General features: G+C 38.6%; 1 protein-coding gene across 3 annotated transcripts in view; it reads right to left on the bottom strand.

Annotated features, from left to right (window-relative positions):
- map3k3 (mitogen-activated protein kinase kinase kinase 3) overlaps nt 1–26,349 on the bottom strand; it is a 172,678-nt gene that overhangs the window by 79,331 nt on the left and 66,998 nt on the right. For all 3 annotated transcript variants that reach the window (XM_059955770.1, XM_059955773.1, XM_059955771.1), the window contains 4 exons: nt 19,266–19,399; nt 11,140–11,213; nt 9,497–9,564; nt 7,235–7,327 (listed from right to left, as the gene is read on the bottom strand). In XM_059955770.1, coding sequence (XP_059811753.1) covers nt 7,235–7,327; nt 9,497–9,564; nt 11,140–11,213; nt 19,266–19,399 — 369 coding nt within the window. The remainder of the gene's footprint in view (nt 1–7,234; nt 7,328–9,496; nt 9,565–11,139; nt 11,214–19,265; nt 19,400–26,349) is intronic.

Raw genomic sequence — 26,349 nt, 5'->3', positions numbered from 1 at the left:
AAGAGCATAGAAGCCAGAATAAGAAGGCAGGATGAGGGGAAGGAGTGCAAGTTGGTAGGTGATAGGCAGGACCAGGCAAGAGGGAAGGTATGGGAGAAGTGATGAAGCAAGAAGCTGGGAGGGGATAGGTGGAAGAGGTAAAGGGCTGAAGGAGGAATCTAATTGAAGAGGACAGTAGACCATGGCAGAAAGGAACAACTGGTGCTGAAGACAGAATTAAGGCAGGCATAATTGGAACAAACATATAGAGAATAAGATGGGGGAGACAAAAAGCATATAAGTAGAGTGTAGAATGAAGAAACAAATGGAGGGTACATTGGCGACATCAGGTACTGTTACATCCAGTCACTCAGTGCTTCCCTCCATCTCATCAACATTCTGGCTAACTTTAGCTATTTTCTTGAGAGTTTAAAGTCCTCATGCAGCTTACAAAAAGAAGGGGAGAGTTATAGCGATAACAGCAAATGCCAGTTTAAGCTCACCACCTCTTTTGTGAATTCAGGTGCTCAGATCCTCTGCTTTAATGGTCCTCAAGTTCAGTTGTTGTAGCAGCAACAAAAGGCACATTGATACAAAAATCAACAATTTCAGAACCCGGGATTCTTTCATTTTATTTGAACATTTATAGGCAAATATTCAGTCCAGTTTATGCCCTTTTTGTTAGGGATGAACAGAATCAGAAGGCTTAAAATAGCTGTTTTATGCTCCTTAGCCTCAGAGTGTGGAGCATTTTCTGTTTTTGTTGCAGATTTCTTGCAATAGAGGTATTTTGCCTGTGTATAATGTGATGGAGCATGATTGTAACTAACCACCATCAGGCAGGAGATTTGCTGATGCTTTCCTAAGTCAGCTGAAACAGCTCAGATGAAAGAGCTGCATTATCTGTGCAGGGGGCCCAATTATGTATCCTGTAACAAGCTTGCACCATAATAAGATGCAATATGAAGGTTGCAACCTTTACATTTTGGAAGTACATAAGCTACCCATTCATAGTTAATCTTACTCCTGCAGCTTGTTACCCTATTTACCGTATAAAGACACACTGGGTGGAGTTTCAAGATGGCGACGTAGACATCTGCCTTTTAGGCGCTCTTCATTTTTTAAGCTATAATCACCCTTTAATCAAATCTTTTCGTACTTAATTACATGGGTTGATATTTACGATTTATTTTTCTTTTTAAAAATAACACTGGATTTAATTTTTTCAAACTTAAAATGTCTGTACCTAAGAAATCGTCTAAAGACCCTATAACTCTCGATGCAATCTCCAGTCTTCTGGATACTAAACTTGCAAGTCTGGAAAACAAACTTACTGCGAAAATATCGGAGCTTGAAGAAGTCGTTAAATCATTTGATATTAAGCTTTAATCGCAGGCAGCAGATATTGAACGCCATGAAGAAAAGTTTGCGGCTCTTGACAAGATAATTTGTGAAAAAATACATACAATCGAAACTTTGGAGGAGAAGGTACGGTCGACCGCTAAAATAGTGGAGCAGTATAAGTTTAAAATCACCGATCTTGAAAACCGGTCTCGCAGACAGAATTTGCGTATTACTGGATTTCCCGAAAATCTCGAGTCTGGTGACTTAACTGAATATTTCTCTAATTTATTGTGGGAAACTTTTGGCGAGGACGCTTTGCGGGTTAAACCTACTATTGATCGTGCCCACAGAGTTTCGAGATTTTCGGCTGCGAAAGACAAGCCACGAGCTGTGATTGTCCGTCTCCATTATCCTCGGGAGAAAGAGCTTTTAATTCGATTAGCTCGTCAGAAAGGTATGATTTCTCACAGAAACAAGAAGTTCCGTATTGTGGAGGACTATTCATTCGAGGTAATGAGGGTGAGAATTGCTTTTAAACTGGTGATGGCGGAGGTTCATTCGATTGGACTTAAACAAGCTTTAAGATATCCAGCGAATCTCAGAATTACGTTGAGCGACAACAGTCAGCGTTTCATTAATACTCCGGAAGAAGCGAAGAAATTCGTTGAAGAATATCGCTCTTCTAGTCCAACTTGAACTATGTGTTATGTGGAAGAACTTTTGGAGAGAAGACGCCATTCCGTTTTAGGCTTTAACTTATGAAGCTGCGGTATAGCTTTTTATTTTGGTCTGTAGACCTGGTTTTTTTTTTATTTTATTATCATGATTTACAGATGCTTTTTTAACTTTACTATAATGTCTTTTTTCTTAATTAATTTTTTTCCCCTCTGGATTAGATATACATGTTAAGACTTTGTAATAATGATTTATTTTTTAAGATGTCGTTTCTTCTTCCCATAAGACTTTGCTTTCCGTAAGCGTTTATTTGCCTGTATTTGAGAATGGGACGAATGTTTTGAATTTTTGAACCTTTTTTATATATATATATATATATATATATATATTGTAGTGGTTATTGAACCCTTTTTTAATTCTATTTTGATAACCTTTTTTTAAAAAAAAATTGGTGAATTTACATCTATATTTTGTAATATGGTCCTTTCAAAATGTCGTTTCTTCTTCCCATAAGTCCTTGTTTTTGAAACGTCATTTCCTTATATTTGAATATGGAATTTTTTTTTAAAGGCATATTACACTATTTTAAACTTTAATGGTTATCCTTTTTTTTATTAATGATTTTTTGCTTTTTTATATTATTTTTTCATTTTGATTGATATATTCTTTCTGTTTACAACCCTGTATTTATATCTGGGTGTTATATAGTTTCTCTTTTCTTTCTTTTCATGAAATCGCCATCTTGAAAATGGGGCTAATATTAGTGTTAGTTTGTGCGCCTGCCGCTTGGCTTTTTTTCCGTGGGGTTGGGGGAGGGGGTAGGGATCTTCTTTCACGCTTTTGCTTTTTATTTTTTTGCTTTTAGTTTATGGGCCGACTTTAAATTATTAATATTGTTGAGGTGTCATATTCTCCGGTTGCTCCTGAATCATTTTTCCTTCTTCCTGAACTATGGGTTATGTGTCTTTTTAACCTTTTATGATATACACAATTAATATTGACATGATGGATAAGTCTATTAACTTTATCTCCTGGAATACTAATAGTTTAAATCATCCGATTAAACGTAAAAAAATATTTAAAGTATTCCATAGACTAAATGCTAATATTATTTTTGCACAGGAGACCCATATTAGGAGGGAGGATAATCAAAGCTTTTTTAGGTTCTGGAAAGGTCAACAATTTCACTCGAATTCTACCGCCAAAATTAGGGGTGTGTCTATTTTTATAGACCCCTCAATTTCGTTTACACATCATGAAATTATTTCTGATCCACAGGGCAGATTTTTGTTGATAACTGGTTCACTTTTTAATTAAAAAGTGGTTCTAGTTAATATTTATGCTCCAAACTTTGACTGCCCTGAATTCTTTAAACGTTTATTTACTTCCCTTCCTAATCTAAATGAATATATGTTGATAATGGGTGGAGATTTCAATTGTTGTTTGAATCATTCAATGGATAGATCTAAACCTATTCGAATTCTTCCGAATAGATCAGCCTTACTTATTAATTCTTTTATGGTTGATTCGGGAATTACTGAAATATGGCGGTTTTTGAACCCTAAAGAGAAAGAATTTTCGTTTTTTTCCAAATGTATATCACAGTTATTCTAGAATTGATTATTTCCTTATTGATCATCGTTTATTAACAGATGTTATTGATTGTAAATATGATTCTATTGCTATTTCGGATCATGCACCTTTGAAGTTATCTATCAAGATTTCGGACTTTTCTAATAATACTAGATCTTGGAGACTTAACGCTACTTTACTTCAAGATCCAGAATTCATCACCTACATAAAACAGCAAAGTGACTTGTTTTTCTCAACAAACTACACAGAAGAGATTGACAGAGGAATACTTTGGGACTCTTTTAAGGCTTTTATCCGTGGACAAATTATCTCATATTCCGTCGGTAAAAGAAAACAAAGATATTTAGATATTGCTTTATTAGTGGATAAAATCAAAGAAATTGATAAGATTTACTCCGTGACTCCTACCAAAGAACTTTATAAGAAGAGAGTTGAGCTTCAAATGGAGCATAGCTTATTATTATCTTCTTCAATTGAGAATCAATTAATTATGACCAGGGCTCAATTTTATATCCATAGTGATCGAACTGGTAAATTGTTAGCTAACCAATTAAAAGCTATCTCGACTAAGCGACAAATTATTAAAATTCGTAAACAAGACGGCAATCTGACTACTGATCATAAAGAAATCAATAACACTTTTCAAGATTTTTATAAATCTTTATATCAATCAGAATTTGATGGCGATCTGTCCATGATGGATAACTTTTTTAACAATTTGAATATTCCCAAACTGACAGATGAAGATCGTAGCTTGTTTGATGCTCCTATCTCTTTGGCCGAAATAGGAGAGGCTATCTCATCAATGAATTCAGGGAAAGCTCCTGGTCCTGATGGTTATATTATAGAATTTTTAAAAACTTTTTCTTCTTTGCTTTCCCCTTGGTTATGTGAAATTTTTAATGATGCATTTGTTAAGAAGAGATTACCTCAGTCTTTTTATGAAGCTATTATCTCTCTAATTCTTAAAAAAGATAAGGATCCCACTTTATGTGCATCTTATCGCCCTATATCACTATTAAATGTAGACTCTAAGATTCTTACAAAAATTTTAGCTATTAGGTTAGAAAAGGTACTATCACAGATTATTTCAGAAGACCAAACTGGTTTTATTAGGAATCGGTATTCCTTTTTTAATATTAGAAAATTGATTAATATAATTTATACTTCATCACCCACAATTCCAGAATGTGTTATTTCACTAGATGCTGAAAAAGCTTTTGATAGAGTTGAATGGGTATACTTATTTAACACTTTGAGATATTTTAATTTTAGTCCTAATTTTATATCATGGATCAAACTAATATATCATAAACCTGTTGCTTCTGTTCTTACAAATAATTACAGATCTTTTTTTTCAATTATCTCGTGGTACGAGACAAGGTTGTCCCTTAAGTCCTTTATTGTTTAATATTGCATTAGAACCTTTAGCCATTGCTATTCGTGAATCTCCTAATATTTTTGGTATTACCCGCAATGAGAAATTATACAAGTTATCACTTTATGCTGATGACTTGTTGTTATATATTTCTGATCCTGACAGGTCTATTCCCACTATTTTATCCTTGTTGGCTCAATTTGGTAGTTTTTCTGGTTATAAACTAAACTTGGATAAGAGTGATTTATTCCCTTTAAACGCGTAAACTTTATTGAATGAAAGGATACCATTTAAAGTTGTTGATGATAACTTTATCTATTTAGGTATAAAAATTACCAAGAAATATAAAGATTTATTTACATTGAATTTTTTACCTATGCTTTATCAAATTCAACAACTTACTACAAGATGGTCTCCCTTATCCTTATCATTAGTTGGTCGGATTAATGCTATTAAAATGATGATTCTACCAAAATTTTTATATTTATTTCAAGCTTTACCAATTTTTATTCCTAAATCTTTTTTTGATAACATTGACTCAAAAATTTCTTCATTTGTGTGGCAAAATAAAAATCCTAGGTTAAGTAAAAGGCAATTACAAAAATCTAAAAAAGATGGTGGTTTAGCTCTACCTAACTTTAGATTTTACTATTGGGCGAATAATATTCGTAACTTAATTTATTGGAAATCAGATTTGGATTCACCATTGTGCCCACAGTGGGTAAATTTAGAATGCAATGAGGCACAGGGATATTCTCTATTCTCCGTTCTGGGTTCTTCTCTTTCTGCCGATTTAGTTAAATTCAATAAACAGATATCCAACCCTGTTGTCAAACATACATTACGAATTTGGTTTCAATTTCGTAAATTTTTTACTCTGAAAAACTTTGTTCTTGATAGCCCTATTTTACTTAATTTTTTTTTCAAACCTTCTTTGACAGATCAAGCTTTTAGCATATGGAAAAGGAAAGGTATAAAATGCTTTCGTGATCTCTTCTTTGAAGGTAGTTTGATGTCTTTCGACCAACTTTCCAACAAATTTGAGTTACCTAAATCTAACTTTTTTAGATACCTACAAATTAGAAATTTTTTACATAAAATTTTACAATCCTTCCCCAATTCAACTTCAATGGACTTTTTAGGTATGATTTTTACCTTAAATCCCTATCAGAAGGGATTAGTGGCTTTTATTTATAATATGATTATGAAGATACAACCAGAAATATCAGGTAGAATTAAACAAGAATGGGAAAAAGAACTTCAATATAATATATCAATAGAAAAATGGGAAAAAATTTTACAAATGGCTAATTCTTCTTCTATGTGCTAAACATGCTTTAATACAATTTAAAATTGTACATAGAGCTCATATGTCTAAAGATAAACTTGCTCGATTCTACTCTTATATTAACCCTCAATGTGACAGATGTCATTCAGATGTGGCTTCATTGACCCATATGTTTTGGTCATGTCCCACCTTATATAATTATTGGAAGGACATATTTACTACCATTTCCTCAATTTGGAATATCGATTTACAACCTCATTTTATTACTGCAATTTTTGGTATACCAAATGAGGATGGTAATCAGTTTTCCCCGTCAATTAGACGAATGATTGCTTTTGTAACATTAATGGCCAGAAGGTCTATATTGCAAAATTGGAAAGAAGTAAATCCTCCTACCACATTTCAGTGGCTCTCTCAAACTATTTCTTATCTGAGCTTGGAAAAAATTAGAAGCACTATTTTTGACGCATCAGTTAAATTTGAAGAAACTTGGGGACCGTTCATTCGACATTTTCATATGAATTAATCTGACCTCTCCCAGACCTTCTCTCTGTCTATTCTTGTTCTGGTATGGAGTTCCGGAGTTTTTGGCACTATCATATACAAATAAACTGTTATTATTGCCCATGTTAGTTTAGTTTAGTATTTTTTTTCTTAATATATATTTTTTGCTTGTATTTTCATAATTTTTTCTTTTTCTTTTGACGATTATTTTTTTTCATATAATTATTATAGACTTGATTGATAACGTACTATGTTTTTCTGTTGATATTTTAATAGGATATTGTTATCCTACTATTAATTCAATTTCAAGTCTTATGCATTTATAACCTATTCATTATTATATTATGTTTTTTTATATATATGAAATTCAATAAAAAGATTGAAAAAGAAAAGAAAGACACACTGATTCCGATGTCTGTGAAATTATTCCACTCTTTTTTAGCAATACAGCATGTCCACTACTTCATCCTTACCGTCACCATAATCCTTTTGGTGCAGTGGTATGTGGAAATGTCGGGGATAGGTCCCTCCTTTTCCAGCCTTATCTGGAACATGATTTTCACGATCTGACAAAAGGAAGGAATATAGAGGCAGCAATAATTTATGACTGCAAATAATTGTTACCAAACAATTCTAATCAAGGTCCAGTTATATACAATTCTGTGTACAATGTACTGGAGACATATTGAAACCAGTAACAGTTCAAAGCAGTACTATCCTAGTCCTCTGTTTGCTCCATTTTCTCCCAAATCATCTGCATGGCACTCACTGCATGCTGCCCTCCAGTATCTGAAAGGGGGGGGGGGGGGGGGGGGAGAGGAGGAAGAGAGGAGTCGACACAGGCTGTTGGAATGGCCTTCACATAATTCAACCTTAAAAATACAGACTCAACAACCACCCCCTGTCACTAACATATCTTACCCCCACCACACCCTGGCAATGCAACACTGCCGTGTGTCTTTCTGATGAATACATCACACATTACAGATCATGGCATTAATGATGCAGCGTCTCAGCTCCAGTAACCTGGGTTTATTTATGGCCTCCCATGCTGTCTGTGTGGAATTTGCAGGTTTTCTGTGGCCACATGGGTCTCCACTCAGTGCTCTGATTTTCCTTCCACATCCAAAAATGTAGGCTGCTGTAAATTGCCTCTGATATGTAGATGCGTGGTAGAATTTGGTGGTAATCGATGGAAATGTGGAGAGAACAAAACAGGTTGGTGCAAATGGGTGGGAGCAGAGCTAAAGATGGCACCAGAGGGTGACTTCTCCCAGCTCATCAGCAAAACAGTTAAATTCTTTCTATTCCAATGCCTCCATTTTCCTTTTCAGTGCTGCTGGGGTCCAATCGGGATCTTTGATCTACAGCAGCACTCAAAATGTAGTTCTGCACTATGGCATGCTGCCGTTCTTGCAGCTTGCCATTCGGCTGTGTTTCGACATTACAAGATTCAGCCTTAAGTCGGGCGCCTTTGGGGCCTCCGAGGCCCTGTGGACAGGCAGAACATCAAAGACAATGAGAGTGGCTTTTGGAGGGCTCTGCCAATTCTTGTCAGGGAACTCAAAATAAAAAAAAAGTGTGTGTGTGTATATACGTACGCACATGAACGTGACAACAGAGAGATGTCAAGTTGTTGGAGCAAAGTTATTTTTTGATGGACTGTAGACTCTGCTCTCTTTTTGGAGGCTTTACTTTCGCTTGCATGATTGGTGGTGGGAACACTAATGCTTTATGCTAGAATAATTTGTGGGAGGGGTAGAGGAAGGAGGGAGGGTTGATGCTGCTCGTGTGTGGGAGAGGGGCAAGGGGCTTTAGGGTTCTTATGTTCTGTCATTCATTCCTTGGGGGCTTTTCTTCTGTTTTGAGGATGTCTGCAGAGAGTAAAAATTTCAGGTTGTACATTGTATATATTCTCCGATATTAAACAGAACTATTGCTCAGTGTTTTGTGTGGATTCAGTGGGCCAAAGGGCAGTTTGATTGTATCCAGGATATCACCTTACTTAAATCATACCAATAAATCTATATTTGTTACCAATGAAACTTGATGCCCGCTTCCTCTACAGGACAAGATCCATACTGCAGCTGTTAAGCCTGTAGATAACCTACTCCAAGAATATCTCAGAAGTCAGTGTAGAGTTGACTTATGTTAGATGGGTGGAATGTGCATAAAAAATAGAAACAATGTTTGTGACCTATTCACTGAATTTTTGAGATCATGTTGGTCTCAAGGGGCTCTTTAAACAAGTGCTGGCATGTTAATCTAAAGTCAATAATAATGCACCAAGTTTGATGTGCCATGCTCAAGTGCAGGGAAATAGAATACAATCTCAAGATTGTGTCAAGACTTCACGATCACAAGGTAGAAAGCACTGGTCAGATGGAGAAGAAATCTCTCTTCAAACTTTTCATGCAAGTACTTCCACAAAACTACAACCTAGTACCGTGAAGCTTTCTCCACTGTGCTAAAATGCCTTAACTACATCATAAAAAAAATACGGCACCTCTCCGACTCTCACATCAATGTGACTTCCAATTCTCATGTTAGTCACCTTTGCAATTTTATTGGAGTGAAAGGAAATCAAGCTCTCAAAAATAAAGAGGCTATTGCAACAGCCCACTACACCGACCTTCATTAAACCCTTCAGTCTATCCTGCTCAAGTCTACAGCTGTAACATTTGGAAGCAACGATGAAAGGTGATCACAAACTCATGATATAATCCCAAACCTACCCAAGTATAGTTGTCTGTTGTCAGGGTAGCTCTGCGCTCTGGACATACGAGACTTCCGATATGATGGACTGTAAATTAAAATGAAAGTAACAATGTCAGTAAAACAGTGGCAGTGTCTGCTTAAGAACACTGGTGTCAGACAATACCAATGACACAGTTAGTTCCATGGGATACAGCAGTGCAGTAAAAGGTCAATGCTGGAGCTATTGGCTTAGGAATTGGATCACTTATCCTTCCAGTAGATTAGGAGGCATCGCAGAAACAGTGGTGGTAGTGGCGTCTAAGAACCTGCTCTGTAGTCTGCTCTCAGAAGCAAGCAGGAATGAGCTTTTAAATGAGCTTTTTCCAACTAGCTTTTAAGTCTTGATCATTATATACCCTTTTCCTCAACTGACCAAAAGCTGTGTTGGTGTATTGCACACAATGGTGAATTTCATCAATGAGTTGAGAAGTGTCTCTCAATGAAGCAAAGTGGCCATAAACACAAGAGGTTCTACAGATGTAGGAACTCTTGACAACACACAAAATGCTGGAACAACTCAGCAGGTTAGGCAGCAGCTATAGAGGGGAATAAACTCAACATTTCGAGCCAAAACCCTTCACCAGGTCTGGAAAGGAAGAGAGCAGAAGTCAGAGTAAGGTTTGAGGTCGCTGGGGGGGTGGGGGGGGGGGAAGAAAAAGGGTCAGGAATACAAGCTTCCCCCCCCCCCCCCACCTTCTTATTCTGGTTTCTGTCCCCTTTCTGTCCAGTTCTGATGCCAGTTATTCCTCTTCATAGAAAGTGGAGTTGTACACATTTACCAGCAACTTGTCATGGACCTTATTATTAAAGGGCAGTGTTGTGTAGCAAGGCAGATTAGTAATAGACTTGTGTTTTGTGATCATTTTATACTCGGTGAACATCAAAAGGCTTGCCTCTTGGTAAACAAAATCTGTTCTCCGATCCACAGTTCAGCCATTGAAGATGGTTGAGGAGGAGCTTGGCAATGACTTCTCATGTGGCAGATATCAGAGCCTAACACACACACACACACACACACACACACCCCCCCCCCCCCCCAGAAATAGTAATACACCAAGGGTTTGGAGGAGGGTATCAAACTATGGCCAACCAATCTGCTTTAGCCACTGACAATCCATACCAGGATATATTATCTCATATTGGGATAAGAGTGCATCTAATTGCTGGCTTTCAACCAGTGACCAAGAGCTTTGAGCAATGCAAATGATGTAATGGCCTTATTCATGGTACCATTGAACATCACTAAGTCACTGGTTCAGACAATGGATCAATGTCATAGACAAACTCTCACCATCTGGACTGCCCTGTCAGGCAAATGGCAAAACTTAGAAGAGATAACGTCAGCCTCTTTAGGCTGCCCAAATGAAAGGTTTTGCCTTTATCAACAGTCAGGTGCACTGTAATCTTCAAGAAGCCTCTAGAACATGTAATCTTTAAGTTTTCAACTGTTTGTTTCAATTTCCTTTGTCACCAAAGGTAGCGAAGCTTGCTGGATTACAGCTTCACATTACTAATTACGCACCAGCCAATGTTGTATACTCTTGCAATGAACCCACCACATCAGCAACTAAAATTATCCGATAGGCTGACTGAATTGAATAAAGCAGCAGCTTGCACTTACCTTTCCGCTCGCCTATCCAAAGACTGGCAGCTGCTTGATATTGAGTTTTCAGTACTGCTCTGAGGCTCATATATCTGTAAGAAGTAACACACTAATATGAATCTACAGTAAATCTACAATGAACCACGAAGCAAGTAATGTTTTTAATAATTTGGGCTTTTGAAAACAGTGAAACAGGCTGTGGAAAAGGGGAGGCAGCCAATGTACAGTATCACGGGGCATGCTTCAAACTGGGCGAGCAGTGAGGAAACATTTGGGACTGTGGGAGTGAAGTAGGGGAAAAAAAAAGGCCTTGAAAAAATATACCAGAGACAACAACCATCCTCATGTCCTCCAGCCAAACTTTAGAAACCTAGGTGGTGGAGGGTGGGGGGGGGGGGGTGTGAATTTTGAAGGTGAGGGAAGAACAGGGTAGAAAACAGACTTGTTTGACAAGAAACAGAGCATTTTAACAACAAAGCTTTTATATTTGTCAAACTTTTATGAGCTCACCATATATTTGAGAGCTGTTAAATCATTAAGGAATGCATCTAATCCTTCAAATATTTGGTTGTGAATCAGAAAATTTTGAAACTCATCATTAACAGGCAATCATGACATCAAAACCACAAAAATTTCATCCAGATTATTAATTTAAATCTGCAAAATACAGGTGTTATTATTTGCATGATTTATGTTTCATAATGTTATTAACATCTCCAATATTCTAAGTATATCAATTGGATTGTCATAATTGCAAGTTTAACATGATTTTGATCACTGTATTAAAGAATGATGGAACACTGATATTTTTGATATATTTTTGATATATGCTGGATGAACTCAGCAGGTTGACTAGCATCTGTGAGAGGGGAAAAAAGCATACATTAAACAATGCAACTTTCTGCATTAAATTCTTTTATCCATATTTTAAGATATCACTTTTTACATCTTTCCCAAATTCTTAATAGTCTGCAAAATCTGAAATTATGCCTTGAAATCTGGCTGTTGTATCAAAATCAAAGCACCAAGGAGCTTGCTGCCTTTTAAAAATGGCCATATTAGTTCAGTGTCCAGTCTGGTATTAAGTGAAGAAGGGCAATATTCTATTAAGTTTATTTTTCATGTGATAACTTCATCTCTGATCAGCATCTCCAACTTTACCTAACACTAATAAAAGAATGCTTGCAGGTCGATCCCTCTCCTTATTTGAGAACATTCTCCATACACCTGGATTTTTAACTACAGCTTCCTTAACTCCACTTTTACCTACTTAAAGGATCTAAGAATTAGACAGGGATTCATCTCTACATTGAGTGCCGAGAACCGGAAATAACTATTGTGATACTGTTACCATCCCACCCCCTTTATTTCAAATGAAAAACTGATAAAATACCTACCTACTACTTCAGCCTCATCCCAGCTTCCGTAGGAATCACTTTTGGACTTTCGCTCAACTCTACTCTTTCCTTATCTTTATATTACTTATATGCATAGAAAGTAAACTGGTTTCTTTCAAGCCACCAATGAATCTAGTCTCACACACCCTCACTGACCCTTTTATTGCCATTCACAGTTCATTGTACTTTCAGTTTAGCTCCCTTTTTATCGTTTTGCTTCAGTCAACTTAACCAGGAATCTCTACTTTAGAATGTCCTTCCCTTCTTCCTCTTCCACCCCTCCCCCCCACCAAATGAGAATACATTAAATGTGTACTCAAAACATTTGCTCACTGAAGGCTTCCATTAATTGGCCATCTTTGTATTTTGCATCTTTGATTGTATCCAAACTAATGAAATTTGATATTTAATCCAATATGACTAAATATGATTCTATAACCACTCTGGGAACAACAATAAATACTTCCTCTAATTATGAGAAAATCTCAGTAAATAACATGGATTCACTGTGTGGACACAGCTTAGCGTATGACTGATTAAGTTTGTACTGTACAAAATTTAAAGCAGGTATTTCCAGTGCCTTGATTATGCTCTATTATAGTCTACAGCTAATTCTACCGCACAAGAAATTACCACCATATCTTTTCTTGCATCCCTAATACCCCCAATTGTATTTCCCTCCTTTGCAAAACATTAAAATGCTATCTTCACAAAAGTTGACTTGTGTACATTCAGCAACTGTTGTTACAAGGGAAAAAATGTTGCTCAAGGGAATGAACTGTTTTAGTTGCAAGAGGGAAAGACAATACCAAAGTATTTATCAAGAGCTCCAGGTCCGCTGAAGGCACCACTAATGAAGTACATCACTGTATGTGCACTGCAAGAGCAGAAAATGTACCTGGTGTACTTTGTACCTTTTTTCCCTTAATGGTAACAAAATAAAAAAAACCTTATTAACTATTTCTGAGATCTTGTTGCTTGGAGACTGGCCAACAGAAAGCTAACAGTGAATAAACTGTAAAATGTTTTTGGTGTCGAACACTTAATCATTCTCTGAAAATAAGATTTGTCATTTGTTTCCCATGAAGTGTCAGCCCTGAAGATTTCAGGTAATGTTACAACACTGTTTGGAATCAATATCACAAAGCAGAAGGATTCCTGTCTGTTTTCACCACCTCAGACTAGTTTCCTCGGCCAAAACCAGTCAATGTACTGCCGAATAAGCTCTCTTCCATATTAAGCATTAAACTGACGTTCTGCTCAATAAATGTCACTGAATGTTGGTGGAACATTCCTGTGAACAAGTTGTCCAATTCATTTCTTACATAATAAAAGTAACTGGATTTCAAAAATAGTTAAACCAATTCAGTAACTAAAATAATACTGAAGTGTTTTTCAGCACCTCAGAGTCATGAAAAGGCTTGTGCTAATGCAAGTTCTGATTTTTAAAAAGGGCAATTGAGGGAGTCTTTCCTTCAAGCACAGACAGAATAAATAAGTTATGCAGAAAGAATGAGGCCTACATGCTTTCAATGAGGTAAAGAGCAGATGGTGAGTCAGAGGTCAGCTCTGGCATGGAATCACCACGCATAGTACAAGCAGAGACCAGAGAGCAGATGGCCTGTCTGTCTGCGTTCCCTGCTGAGGAATGTTACATGAAGTAAAAGCTGTGGAAGGTTATTTGGATAAGAAAGTGCTTCAGCAATACATCAGAACTGTGGAACTCCAGGTGCCTTTGCATCAGACTGATATACTGCAGCTTTTCCAGTAAACTAATGGATACATTTGGGATTTAGATAACAGGCAGTCAGTTTACAGTGGATAGAAGATTGGGAACAGTGTAGGAATGGGAACAAGTCTATAAGCATAAAGTTAATACAAAGCAACTGCAGAAGCTGCCACTCCACAAGCACAAACAGGAAATATGGCAACAGGAGTGGCTTGTAATTGTCTTTGATTCAGAAACCATGAAGACAGCCTTTTATAAATATCTGTTCTGGCTTACACGTTGGCTTCCACAGCCTCTATACATTGGTTTGTTTCATCATGAACAACAAGCATTCAATAAAATTACTCTGCTACACGAAAAGGAACAAGTAATTACAGAGTTCGCTGGAATCAAATGAAAACATTGTTGGCATTCAGAGATAGGCTATACTTTTATTAGAACGGTCCTCTTCCCAACTTCACATTTTTCCGCTAATTTTTTAAAGAGTGTCCAGCAGCTGATCCTAACTTTATACCGAGAAGCTTTGAAGATTGAGGTGGATATCTGAGGCCCACCAGGGATGATTCAAACAATTAAATTGTCTCTCCTCTTCTCACCCCAAGCTCCTACTTGGGGAAACAGCACATGTTGCACTTAACTTCACAGGACTTTAAGGACACTTCTTTCCTGCCTTTTCAGGGGCAAATAATATCATTATACTCATTCTTCATTTTACAAAAGATCCTTTCCTGGAAATGTTGTGATTTTGTTTTAATTGAAAAGTTGGGCATTTCAATATCATGTATTCTACTTAGTGAGTGTTATAGTGGGGGGAGGGGGAATTTGCTTTTTTGTAAGCAACATAGAAGCAGAAAATTTGTACATCAAGTAACAGCTGGATAAACAGCTGTAACCAGGATGCTGTGGATGCATTAACTGCCTGTAACCGGTCAGTGTGCATAAATGGCACACTGACATCACAGCACCCAAATCTAAATGCTGACATTAATTTGCATCACACAAGTTACCACAGATCAATTACTGTGGCTGATAAGATGGCAATAGGGGGAAGAACGATCTAGAAAATGGTTGTCTATTGTTTTTTTTCCAGAAAAAATTCTGTTTAAGTTACATGAGACTAGCACATGAAGACCTCATTCCAGGAAACACATTGACGACTTTGCCTTTCTTCTGACAGAATTTTTGAAAGTGATAGGTAGAGTCATAAATTGCATCCGAGAACTGTATTTAAGATAAATGTAATATGGACTTTATATGTCTTGAGCCTGGCTTGAGCAATCCTAGCTGTGTGATCTACAGCACAAGAAGGAGAAGTCATTAGGAAGGGATTTGTCCTCAATACACCTGGAAAAGGTCTTTGAAGTACCAAATTTTGAGAATAAAAATTTTGAACATCACTCATCGTGGCATTTGACAGGTCACATATGATTCCCACTCTCCTGTATTTGGTTAGAGCCTTTGAAAATTGTCTTCTCCTTCCCTGAATGGTTCCTTCAGTTAGTTTATCAGTGCCTTAAGTTTCCTGCCTGTATACCCAAGTGTAAAATGAGATCATGGCAGTGAAGACAGGAATGTAGGAAGAGGTAGAGGCCAAGGAATTAGAAAAAGGATCTGAGTTGTAATTTCCCTACAGAAATCTTACAATATTGAATACAAGCCCAAAAAAGTGGCTGGAGGAGCTGTGCAACCAAAGGCAGGAGAGATCCTAAGACATAGGAGCAGAATTAGGCCATTTGACCCATTGAGCCTGCTCCACTGCAGACAGCTTTCATCACATCCAACAGGTGATGAGATAGACTGTAGGATCAAGGTCAACACATGGAGATGACAGGGTTCTGAAAGAGGTAGCAGGAGAGATTGTGGAGGCATTAGTAATGATCTTCTAAGAATCACTTCCAAAAATTACAAATGTCACTCCACTCTTTAAGAGAGGGAGACAGAAGAAAGGAAATTATAGGCCACTTAGCCTGACTTCAGTGGTTGTGAAAATTACTAAGGATGAGAAAGTGCCATACTTGAGGTTGCTAAACAAAAAGATAGGGCCATAGATAGAAGATTGGCTGACTGGCAAACCGCAAAGAGTGGAAATAAAGAAGGTCTTTTCTGGTTGGCTGATGGTAATTAGAGGTGTTCTACAGCAGTCAGTGTTGGGTCCACTACATTTCATGTTATATGTTAATGATCTGGATGATGGTTTTGTGGATAATATGAAGATAGGTGAAGGGGCAGGTAATGTTGAGGAAGCAGAGAGTCTGCAGAAGGGCTTGGATGGATTAGAATGGATAGATACTTTATCAATCTCAAAGGAAATTGCAGTGTCACAGTAGCATTACAAGTGCAAAAGTGCACAGATATACAAATATAAGAGAAGTAAGAAAGAATAAGAAACAAGTTACCTCAAACAGTCTGACAGGAGGGGTTCATCACTTCCCTGGCTATAGGTTGACTCATTATAGAGCCTAATGGCTGAGGACAAGAATGACCTCATTTCGCGCTCTTTGGAGCAGCGCAGTTGTCTTAGTCTGTTACTACAAGTGCTCCTCTGTTCAGCCAAGGTGGCATGCAGAGGGTGAGAAACATTGTCCAGAATTGCCAGGATTTTCTGTAGGGTCCTTTGTTCTACCACAGCCAGTTTGACTCCTGTAACAGAGCCAGCCTTTCTGATCAGTTTATTGAGACTGTTGGCATCACCAGTATCATTGCTCCAACACACCACCTCACAAAAGACCGTACCGGTGACAACAGTCTGGTAGAACACGTGAAGGAGAGGCCTGCATACTCCAAAGAACCGCAGTTTCCTCAGGAAGTAGAGCCAACTCTGGCTCTTCTTAATACACAGCCTGTGTTGGTGCTCCACTCAAGTCTGATAGCCAGGTGCACCCCCAGGTACTTGGGAGGTCCTAGTGGGAAAAGTGGCAGATGGAAGAGAGTGTCAGGAGGTGTACAGCCATGCACTTTGGTAGAAGAAATAAAGGCATAGGCTATTTTCTAAATTGGGTGGGGGGGGGGGGGTGAGAAATTCAAAGGTGCAAAGGAACATGGGAGTCCTTGAACAAGAGAAAAATCAGTTGATGCTGGAAATCCAAGCAACACACACAAAATCTTGGCCCAAAACATCCATTGTGCTTTTCTCATAGATTCTGTCTGACCTGCTGAGATTGTCCAATATGTTGTGTGTGTTGCTTGGGGGTCCTTGTGCAGGATTTCCTAAATGCTAAATTGCAGGTTGAGTCAGTGGTGAGGAAGGCAAATGTAATTTTAGCATTCATTTCTAGATAACTAGAATATAAAGGCAAGGAGGTAAAACTGAGACTTCATAAGTCGCTGGTCAGACCACACGGAGTATTGTGAGCAGTTTTGAGCCTGATATCTAAGGAAGGGATGTGTTGGCATCAGAGAGGGTCCAGAGAAGGTTCTCAAGAACGATCCTGGGAATGAAAAGGTTAATGTATGAGAAATGTTTGACTGGAGTTTAGAAGAATCTTATTGAAACCTACCAAATATTGAGAGGACTGGATAGAGTGGACTTGCAGAGGATGTTTTCAATAGTGAGAGACTCTAGAATCAGAGGGCACAGCCTCAAAATAGAAGGTCATCAGTTTAGAACACAAATGAGAAGAATTTTCTTTAGCCAGAGGGTGGTGAATCTGTGGAACTCATTGCACAGATGACTGCAGAAGCCAAGTTATTGGGCATACTTAAAGCAGAGGTTTATAGGTTCTTGATTAGTAAGGGCATCAAAAGTTACAGGAAAGAGGCAGGAGAATGGGGTTGAGGGGAAAAATAAATCAGCCAACAGTGGCTGCACTCACTGTAACAACTGGAGTGAAGTGTGGGATCCTGCATTGAACAGAAGCACTGCCTGCTCTGCCCTGCCCAGTATCATGTCACAGGCAGTCCCTCCACACCAAACTATGGGGCTGTGAAATTCATTATTGAGAGTGCTGTGTTGGCAAGGATTCAAGCCAGGGTCCAGGTACTCAGGCTTAGATGTAGCTGTAGGGAGTGCAAGGATTCACGGCTTGCTCACGCCATACCAGCATGCAGCCTAAGTATGTTTTCTTTGGAAAGTACAAAGCTAGATACTGAAGTTTTCAAACTCCAGGAGCATGAGAAACATAACAAAGCAGTACTCTGTGGGATACCATGGATTCAAGGAAGATCTTTAAAGTTGCACAGGATAAGTTCATAACTGAAGTGATCCCATACAAGCCAAGGATGTACCTCATTAACATAAAACTTGAACTTTTATGATGACTTTTCATCAGAACTATTAACATGCCTAATCTTGCTTATACAGATGTAGCACCCTAGAGCCATGGTCTTGACCACCAAATTGTTATGATCAGGTTGAGTTTTGCTGCTTCAAATTTTCTAAAGAGTTTTGTTTTTCTTTAATAAAATGACAAGATAGAAATACCACAAAAGATCCATCAGCTGGGGTTGGGTGGTGTGAAAACACACAGCCAGAAGTTTTGGAAATGTCCTTGCATAACCTAATGGAAGTAACGATACTTGCAAAGTGTTACACCAATCATTTGAGCTGAAGATTGTCTGGTTGGCTAATAAAAAGCTAGCTATTTAGTATTAGATAACATATACCAATAGCTTCCAACGTGGGTGCATCACTTCGTTATTTGGGGGAATGATGTAGTAAAGATCTTGGGGGCTTTAATAACTGATAATTTAGTTAGAAAGTTAACTTTAAAGTACACAAAAACATGGTTGACACCTTAGTTCCTCCAGGTATGGGGCTTTCAAGCCATCCCCAAGAATCCACAAAACAGACTCAACTCTATAAAAAGGAGGAAGGTTCCAGATACAGTGTTTATTTTTGAGATGCAAGGGAAGAGGTGCTCATATTTTACATGTGAGCAAGTGAATCTTATATTTATAAAACATGATTAGGAATCATTGATTTATTGTCCAACAATCTCAAAAAAATAACGTATTGATAGAAATCCCATCTTTTGATCTTTGCATGTTAGTGCACATTATTGACCAAACTCTTTACTCACACACTGTTCCATGTTCTCAGGTATGAACTCCCCCTCACTATGAATGCTGGTGTAGGATCCTTGGCGAGCTATCCGCTGCTGTCGCTCTGGAACATATCCTGGGGGCGGTGAGCTTCGACCGGTGTTCTGAGAACCTGCAATAGAGAATCATTTTACTGAGTAAAAAAAAAGTCAAAACACAGGGTGTTTATTAATTGGTCAAATATGGAAAGACTATTGTTCAGAGGGATCTGGATGATGATGTGCAGGTATAGCAAGCAACTGGAAAGGCAAAAGATATGCTAACCTTTATTGCAAGAGGATTTGTGTACAAAAGCAAAGAGATCTTATTGAAATTGCAGAGGATCCTGGAGTGACAGCATCTCGAGCACTATATTTTACACTCCAAGGAAATAACGGAGGGAATGCAATGAAAATTCACCACGGGCTTGACCGAATATGAAGGAATGCTGTTTCCCTCAACTCAATGCCCAGAATCATGTCAGTCTCACAATAAGGGATGATCTCTGAAAGAAAGGACTTAATGCAGTCAAGTAATTATGAGAGGATAAATGAAAGCTCATTCTAATAATTTGACATCCTGTTCTGGAAGGTGACAAGGAATTCATCTAAAATACTCAGGATATGTTTAGTAATCTTGTGTTAATGTTTTTTTTCCCCGCATTTGTCTCCTCAATTCTGTGTTAAGCCCAAAATGTAATAGATGAACTTACATACCAATATGCACTTTGTTTAAAGCACAGTTCAATGAAGACTTGAACAAGTTAGAAGCAAGTCTCTGCTTTGGTGACATATCACAAAAAGATTCCAGAGGAATACACACAAAATGCTGGAGGAACTCAGAAAGCCAGACAACATCTATGGAAAGGAATAAAAAGTTGATGTGTCAGGCCGAGACCCTTCATCAGGAACTGGTGTGATGAAAGGTCTTGGCCTGAAATATTGACAGTATTCCTCTCCATAGATGCTGCCTTACTTACCTTCCTCCAACATTTTGTGCGTGCTGCTCTAAATTTCCAGCATCTGCAGAATCTCATGTTTATGACACCAGAAGAATTTCTGTTTTCTGTGCCTCAAACCATATTAGTTCAAAATATCACCATACTTTTCTGCTCACCAGAGTGAATGGAATTTGTATACAACACGCACACGAGAAAAGGCAAAAATACTGCAAGCTTTTTCTCCTGGTCAGGTGCAGAGGCATGAATGTGAAAATTAAACTCACAAGCCGGTAAAATACTGAGAGAGGATCTACTCTCTCCTGTGTCCCAAAACAAAAAATGCTAGAAATACTCAGGTCAGGTGGTATCCGTGGGAAGAGAATATGTCAACTTTTCAGGTTGCTGACCCTTCGCTAGAAGTCAAAAGGATACAAATGAGGGGTGTAAAGTTGCAGGAAGGGTGAAGGCGCAGGCTGTGACCCTGAGGATAAGTTGTAAATAAGGTTATCTACTCAAAAGAGTGAACAGAGCCAGTTAGAGACTGAAAACATTGACAATAGGACCTAGACCAGGAGCAATGAACCTTTTTGAGAACGTGTGACCAAAGTGGCAATAATCTTCTAAAAAAAAAATTCTCTTGCATACCACGGAAATTTTGAGCAGAAATAATCATCGTTTAATGAATTATTAACAATAATTATGAATTCTAAGGAAAAAGGATGAGTTCTATTGCTTATTTACTTGTATTCTTTATTTTAATATTAAAAGTATAACAGAGACAAGTTGAAATTAATTAAGCAATTTGGATAACCTACTCAAAATTATTAATCTTTCAAAAAGACAACTGAAAAATATTCATGGAGGTATTAGAATAAATATAGTATTTACAGTTATCACTGAACATTCAGTATTCAAAAGACAGAAAAAAAAATATAAGCAGCACAAAGCCAACGCCAGCTGGCCCAACAGTTCCAACCATTTATTAGCAAAATACTGATGCATACACCAGGTCTGCAAGGGTTTCAAAACAGGATCCAACATCACGTGTTCACAGAACTGTCTATCTGACGCCAAGCTGGTATGAAACGATTCCTGTGAAAACATCTCACTCTCAGGTTGTTAAAAAATGATTCACTACTTCATTTTGCATTTTTTTTATATAATGGGTGGGGTTTAAAGAATCCAGGGACAGCAATGCATGCCCTGTGCCAACAAAATTTCTTCGTGTACCAACTGACCTGAACAAAAGAATGTGAGAGATATGAAATGGAAAACAAGAAGAGAAGCTCAACAGGTCACGTTGGCATATCTTCCATTCCCAGAGGGAAGAAAAGGGTTAAAAAAATTGACCAATAACGCAGATGAATGACAGATTAGACAGAGAAATCAGGTTACCCAATTTGCATAGTTAAGAGTATTACAACACAGAAACAGGCCCTTCAAACCATCTAGCTTGTGCCAAACTATTATTCTGCCTAGTCCCATCAACCTGCACCAACAGCGGTCCATACCCTTCCCATCCACTTATCCAAATTTCTCAAGTTTTAAAATTGAACCCCCATCCGCTACTACTGGCAGTTCATTCCTCACTCTCACCACCCTGATAGAAGCAGCTCTCCCAGAGATTCTTCTTAAATATTTTATCTTTCACCCTAAACCTATAAGCTCTAGTTGTAGTCTCACCCAGCCTCAGTGGGAAAAGCCTGCTTGCCTATGTATTACCTCATCATTTTGTACACCTCTATCAAATCTCCCCTCATTCTCTTACACTCTAGGAAATAAAACCCTAACCTATTCAACCTCTTCCTATAACTCAAGTCCTGACAAGATCCTTATAAATGTTCTCTGTACTCTTTTTATTGATATCTTTCCTGTAGGTAGACAACTAGAAATGCACACAATACTCCAAATTAGGCCTCACCAATGTCTTATACAACTTCAACACAAGATCCCAACTCCTGTACTCAAGACTGACCCTTTATAACCCTATCTACCTGTAAAGCAACTTACAATGAATTATGGACCTGTATTCCCAGATCTTTGTTCTACCTCACTTCTCAGTGCCCTGCCGTTCACTGAACAAGTCCGACACGAGTTTGTCCTCCCAAAGTGCAACATCACACACTGGTCTGCATTGCATTCCATCTGCCATTTTTCAGCCCAATTTTCCAGCTGGTCCAAATCCCGCAAGCTTTGATTGACTTCCTCACTGTGGTATGCAATATCAAGTCCAGAAGGCTGCAAAGTGCTCAGACAAATGAGGTGCAGTTGCTCAAACCCTAGAGCAACACAGGAGGCAACAGGTGAGAGTGCAATGGAATATTCAAGTGGCAGGGAAAGGAAAGCCCAGGGTCACCCCGGCAGGTTTGTTCTTGGTTTCTCCACTGTTGAGGAGTACTCGTGAACACTGCAACGGAACCCAAATGAATTACTGCTTCAGTTGGAAAGACTGTTTAGGTCCCCAAATGGTGAGAAGGGAAGAAGTGAAAGGAGAAGTTTTGTACCAACTGTGGTAGCGAGGGCACATTCTGTAAGAAAGGGCGGGAATGTTAAGAGCACGAAATGGTGCATAAAAAGGGCCCGAAGGATCATTGGGAACCTGGGTCACCCCAATCACAAACTGTTCTAGCTGCTACCATTCAGGAAACGTTATCGCAGAATTAAAGCCAGGACCAACAAGCTCCAGGACAGCTACCTCCACCAGGCTATCAGACTGATTAATTCACACTGATACAATTGTATTTCTCTGTTATATTGACTGTTATGTTGTATTTCTTACTGTACATACTATTTATTACAAATTACTATAATTTGCACTTTGCACATTCAGACGGAGATGGAACACAAATATCTTTACTCCTCATGTGCGTGAAGGGTGGAAAAAATAAAATCAATTCAATTCAATGAACTGAGTGCACAAACTGATTTTCATATAACCAGTGACCTGGCCAATTTGGAGGCTTTTTTTATTTTGTTTGTGAAATGTGAGCATTGCTGGCAATGCTGGCATTGATTATCCATCCTTGACCCGAGGCAGTGAAGAATCAATCACACTGTGACTCCAGCATCAACAATGCAGCTGATTCTTCACTTGAGCCCAGAGTCAAAGGCCAGAATGAGTAATGACTACAGGTTTTCTGCTTTTAATTTAAGTGAACCAGATTGAATTTTCCAACATTCTGGTAGATGTGTAGTTATTTTTACTACCGGTTTAAAAACATCTAGATTTATTGAATCACTTACATTTAAATTCCCCAACTCCCACAGCAAGATCTGAACCCGTTCATGCTTTTTTGGCTCAACAGTTTAGAATATTGGCTGCTCGCCTAGGAACTTAAATCACAATGTATTTGTACCAAGTATTAACAGCTATCAATCAACCAATTTTAGTATTATTAAAACAAATTAGCTAGTCCTTGTCACATAGCTATCTGCGGGCATTTAATAAGCACAGATTGACCGCTGCATTTCTTCTATTACATCAGTGACTACACTTCAAAATTACTAAGTTGTAAAATGAATTGGAATACTCTAAATGGAATGAAATGCAAGTTATTTTTCTTAGAAGCTAGGAAGGGAATATTAAAGAATTGGAAGAACTTTCCTGATCTTCCTTGAATAACGTAGAATACTTTCTCTGGCACTGCTGCACTTCCCGCATACTTGGATTCCAGTCTGGCTAATGAGTGTTGTGCACCCAAGGCAGCCGATGCAGATTCATGTCCCAATCCAGGACACAAGAACAGAATTTAAACTGAGACACAAATGGATCTTAAGGAATTTTACACCTTTAGATGACATGCTAACATATTAGCTGTTATGACATTTCAGGCCACGACACGATTTCCACAGCTAACATCATTACCCAAAATTTGGCTACACTGCTGCTAGCCTGCTGGCAGGTCTTGGTGAACAGATTTACCTGCATAATACAGTTTATTTTTAAATGTTGTAACATGAAGAGCCTTGGAATACTTGCCAGATTTATAGAGATGTCTTCCTTCCCCTGCCCCCAAGGCTATTCTTTATATAAAAAAAATGTGGAATCTTTACTATGATTTGGAAAAATTTCAATTAAACAGATCCATATTTTCTTCCCTCCAAGCTTGAGACTTACTATTTTGACTAATGAAACGGTATTTCTTGAAATGACTGGCATTGTCACAGTCCAGATAAACAAAAGATTTACTTCAACATTCATAATCTCTTCCAAATGAAACAAACCAACATGACAATTTAATATTTGGGTTGAAGCACATTTCTAGCTACCCTCAACTTTCACTTTTTCCAACACATCCCAAGCACTTCTTCACACAATACTAAAAGCAGTCCTTATCTGATTGGCCAGCTTCCAAATGCTATTGTGGAAACAACATCTCGCTAACAGGAAGGGGAAGTCGCGCAAAGCCATGTATATCAAAGGAAGTGGATGGAAAAACAAAAGCATTGAGCTCTGGACCATTTTCATCCTGCCTGATTGTTATCTCTCTCACAAATACAAATGCAGCTAAACTCACACTATGTCACAGATAAACACACAACTGAGTAACATGCCATTGCTGCATCACAGACCTTTAGAGATCAATTCTAAACTCACTACATAGCATGCATGACATCGACAGCTTGACTGAGTATAAACAACATTCTTGGAATTTTCAGTCTTTATTGTTGACTAAATTCAGCACAATAAGTACTAATGGGAAGCTGCTTGAGCACTTAGCTCTCAATGTCCGCAGATAATAAGAACAGTATAAAAATGTGACACTATAGTTTTCTTGCTTTAATAAACTTTGCAACCCCCTTTGCAACCCCTCTCAAATCTGGCAAGGTTCCAAGCACGATCCCTCAAGAGGTGAGAATATCCCTATAACACAGTCAAAAGCAGCCATGCCATCTGATTTTCTGACTTTAGTTTGACTGACTGATCCCACAACAGCTAGGAATGCAACTAGGCATCAATTTGGCAAGCACACTGTAAAAAGAGAGAGTTGCTGGTCTTTCAGTGTAAAGAAGAATAATAAGGCAGCCTTTAGGTCTGGAGATAGACAAATACTGAGGAGAGTACAGAGTGAACTGAGGGTAAGGCTGAGGGAGTGCAAAGACTCCTACAAGAGGAAGCCGGAGTACAAGTTCCAGCAGAATAGCATAAGGGACGCGTGGTTGGGCATGAAGCATATCACTGGCTTCAAGGTTAAGGAAAGGAAGATCAAGGGCTGCCTGGATAAGGCCTACAAATTGAACTTGTTTTTCAATAGAATTGTATTACAGAGGATGAGCTTCACTCCAAGTGAGGTAAGGCCGGGTAAGTCCCTTTCAAAGGAGAAAGTTTCAAAAGTTGAGGCAAGTATTGGGTAGGTCATGGCAGCTGAGATCGGCCCCGTGGTTTGTTCATTCTGCAGCATGTGGGAAATCAGGGATACTTCCAGTGTCCCTGACGACTATGTGTGCAGGAAGTGTGTCCAACTGCAGCTTCTGGCAGACCGCACTGAACGTCTGGAGCTGCGATTGGATTCATACTGGAGCATCCGCAATGCTGAGAAAGTCATGAATAGCACGTTCAGTGAGTTGGCCACACCGCAGGTAAAGGCTACACAGGCAGAAAGGGAAGAGGTGGCCACTAGACAGCGTAGCAGTAGGCAGGTAGTGCAGGAGTCCCCTGAGGTCATTTCCCTCCTAAACAGATATACTGTTTTGTATACTGTTGGGGGAGATGTCTCATCAGGGGAAGGCAGCAGCAGCCGAGTTCATTGCACCATGGGTGGCTCTGCGGCACAGGAGGGAAGGAAAAGGAGTGGCAGAGCTATAGTGATAGGAGATTCGATTGTATGGGGAATAGATAGGCGTTTCTGTGGCCGCAAACGAGACTCCAGGATGGTATGTTGCCTCTCTGGTGCAAGGGTCAAGGATGTCTCTGAGCGGCTGCAGGACATTCTGGAATGGGAGGGTGAACAGCCAGTGGTCGTGGTGCACATAGGTACCAACGATATAGGTAAAAAACGGGATGAGGTCCTACAAAGTGAATTTAGGGAGTTAGGAGATAAACTAAAAAGTAGGACCACAAAGGTAATAATCTCTGGATTACTACCAGTGCCACGTGCTAGTAGAAATAGAGTAGAAATAGGAGGATATTTCAGATGAATACG

This window comes from Hypanus sabinus, chromosome X1 (assembly GCF_030144855.1).
Source record: "Hypanus sabinus isolate sHypSab1 chromosome X1, sHypSab1.hap1, whole genome shotgun sequence".
Lineage (NCBI taxonomy): Eukaryota > Metazoa > Chordata > Chondrichthyes > Myliobatiformes > Dasyatidae > Hypanus > Hypanus sabinus.
Note: the sequence above shows the minus strand (reverse complement) of the source record. Positions and strands in the feature narration are given on the sequence as shown.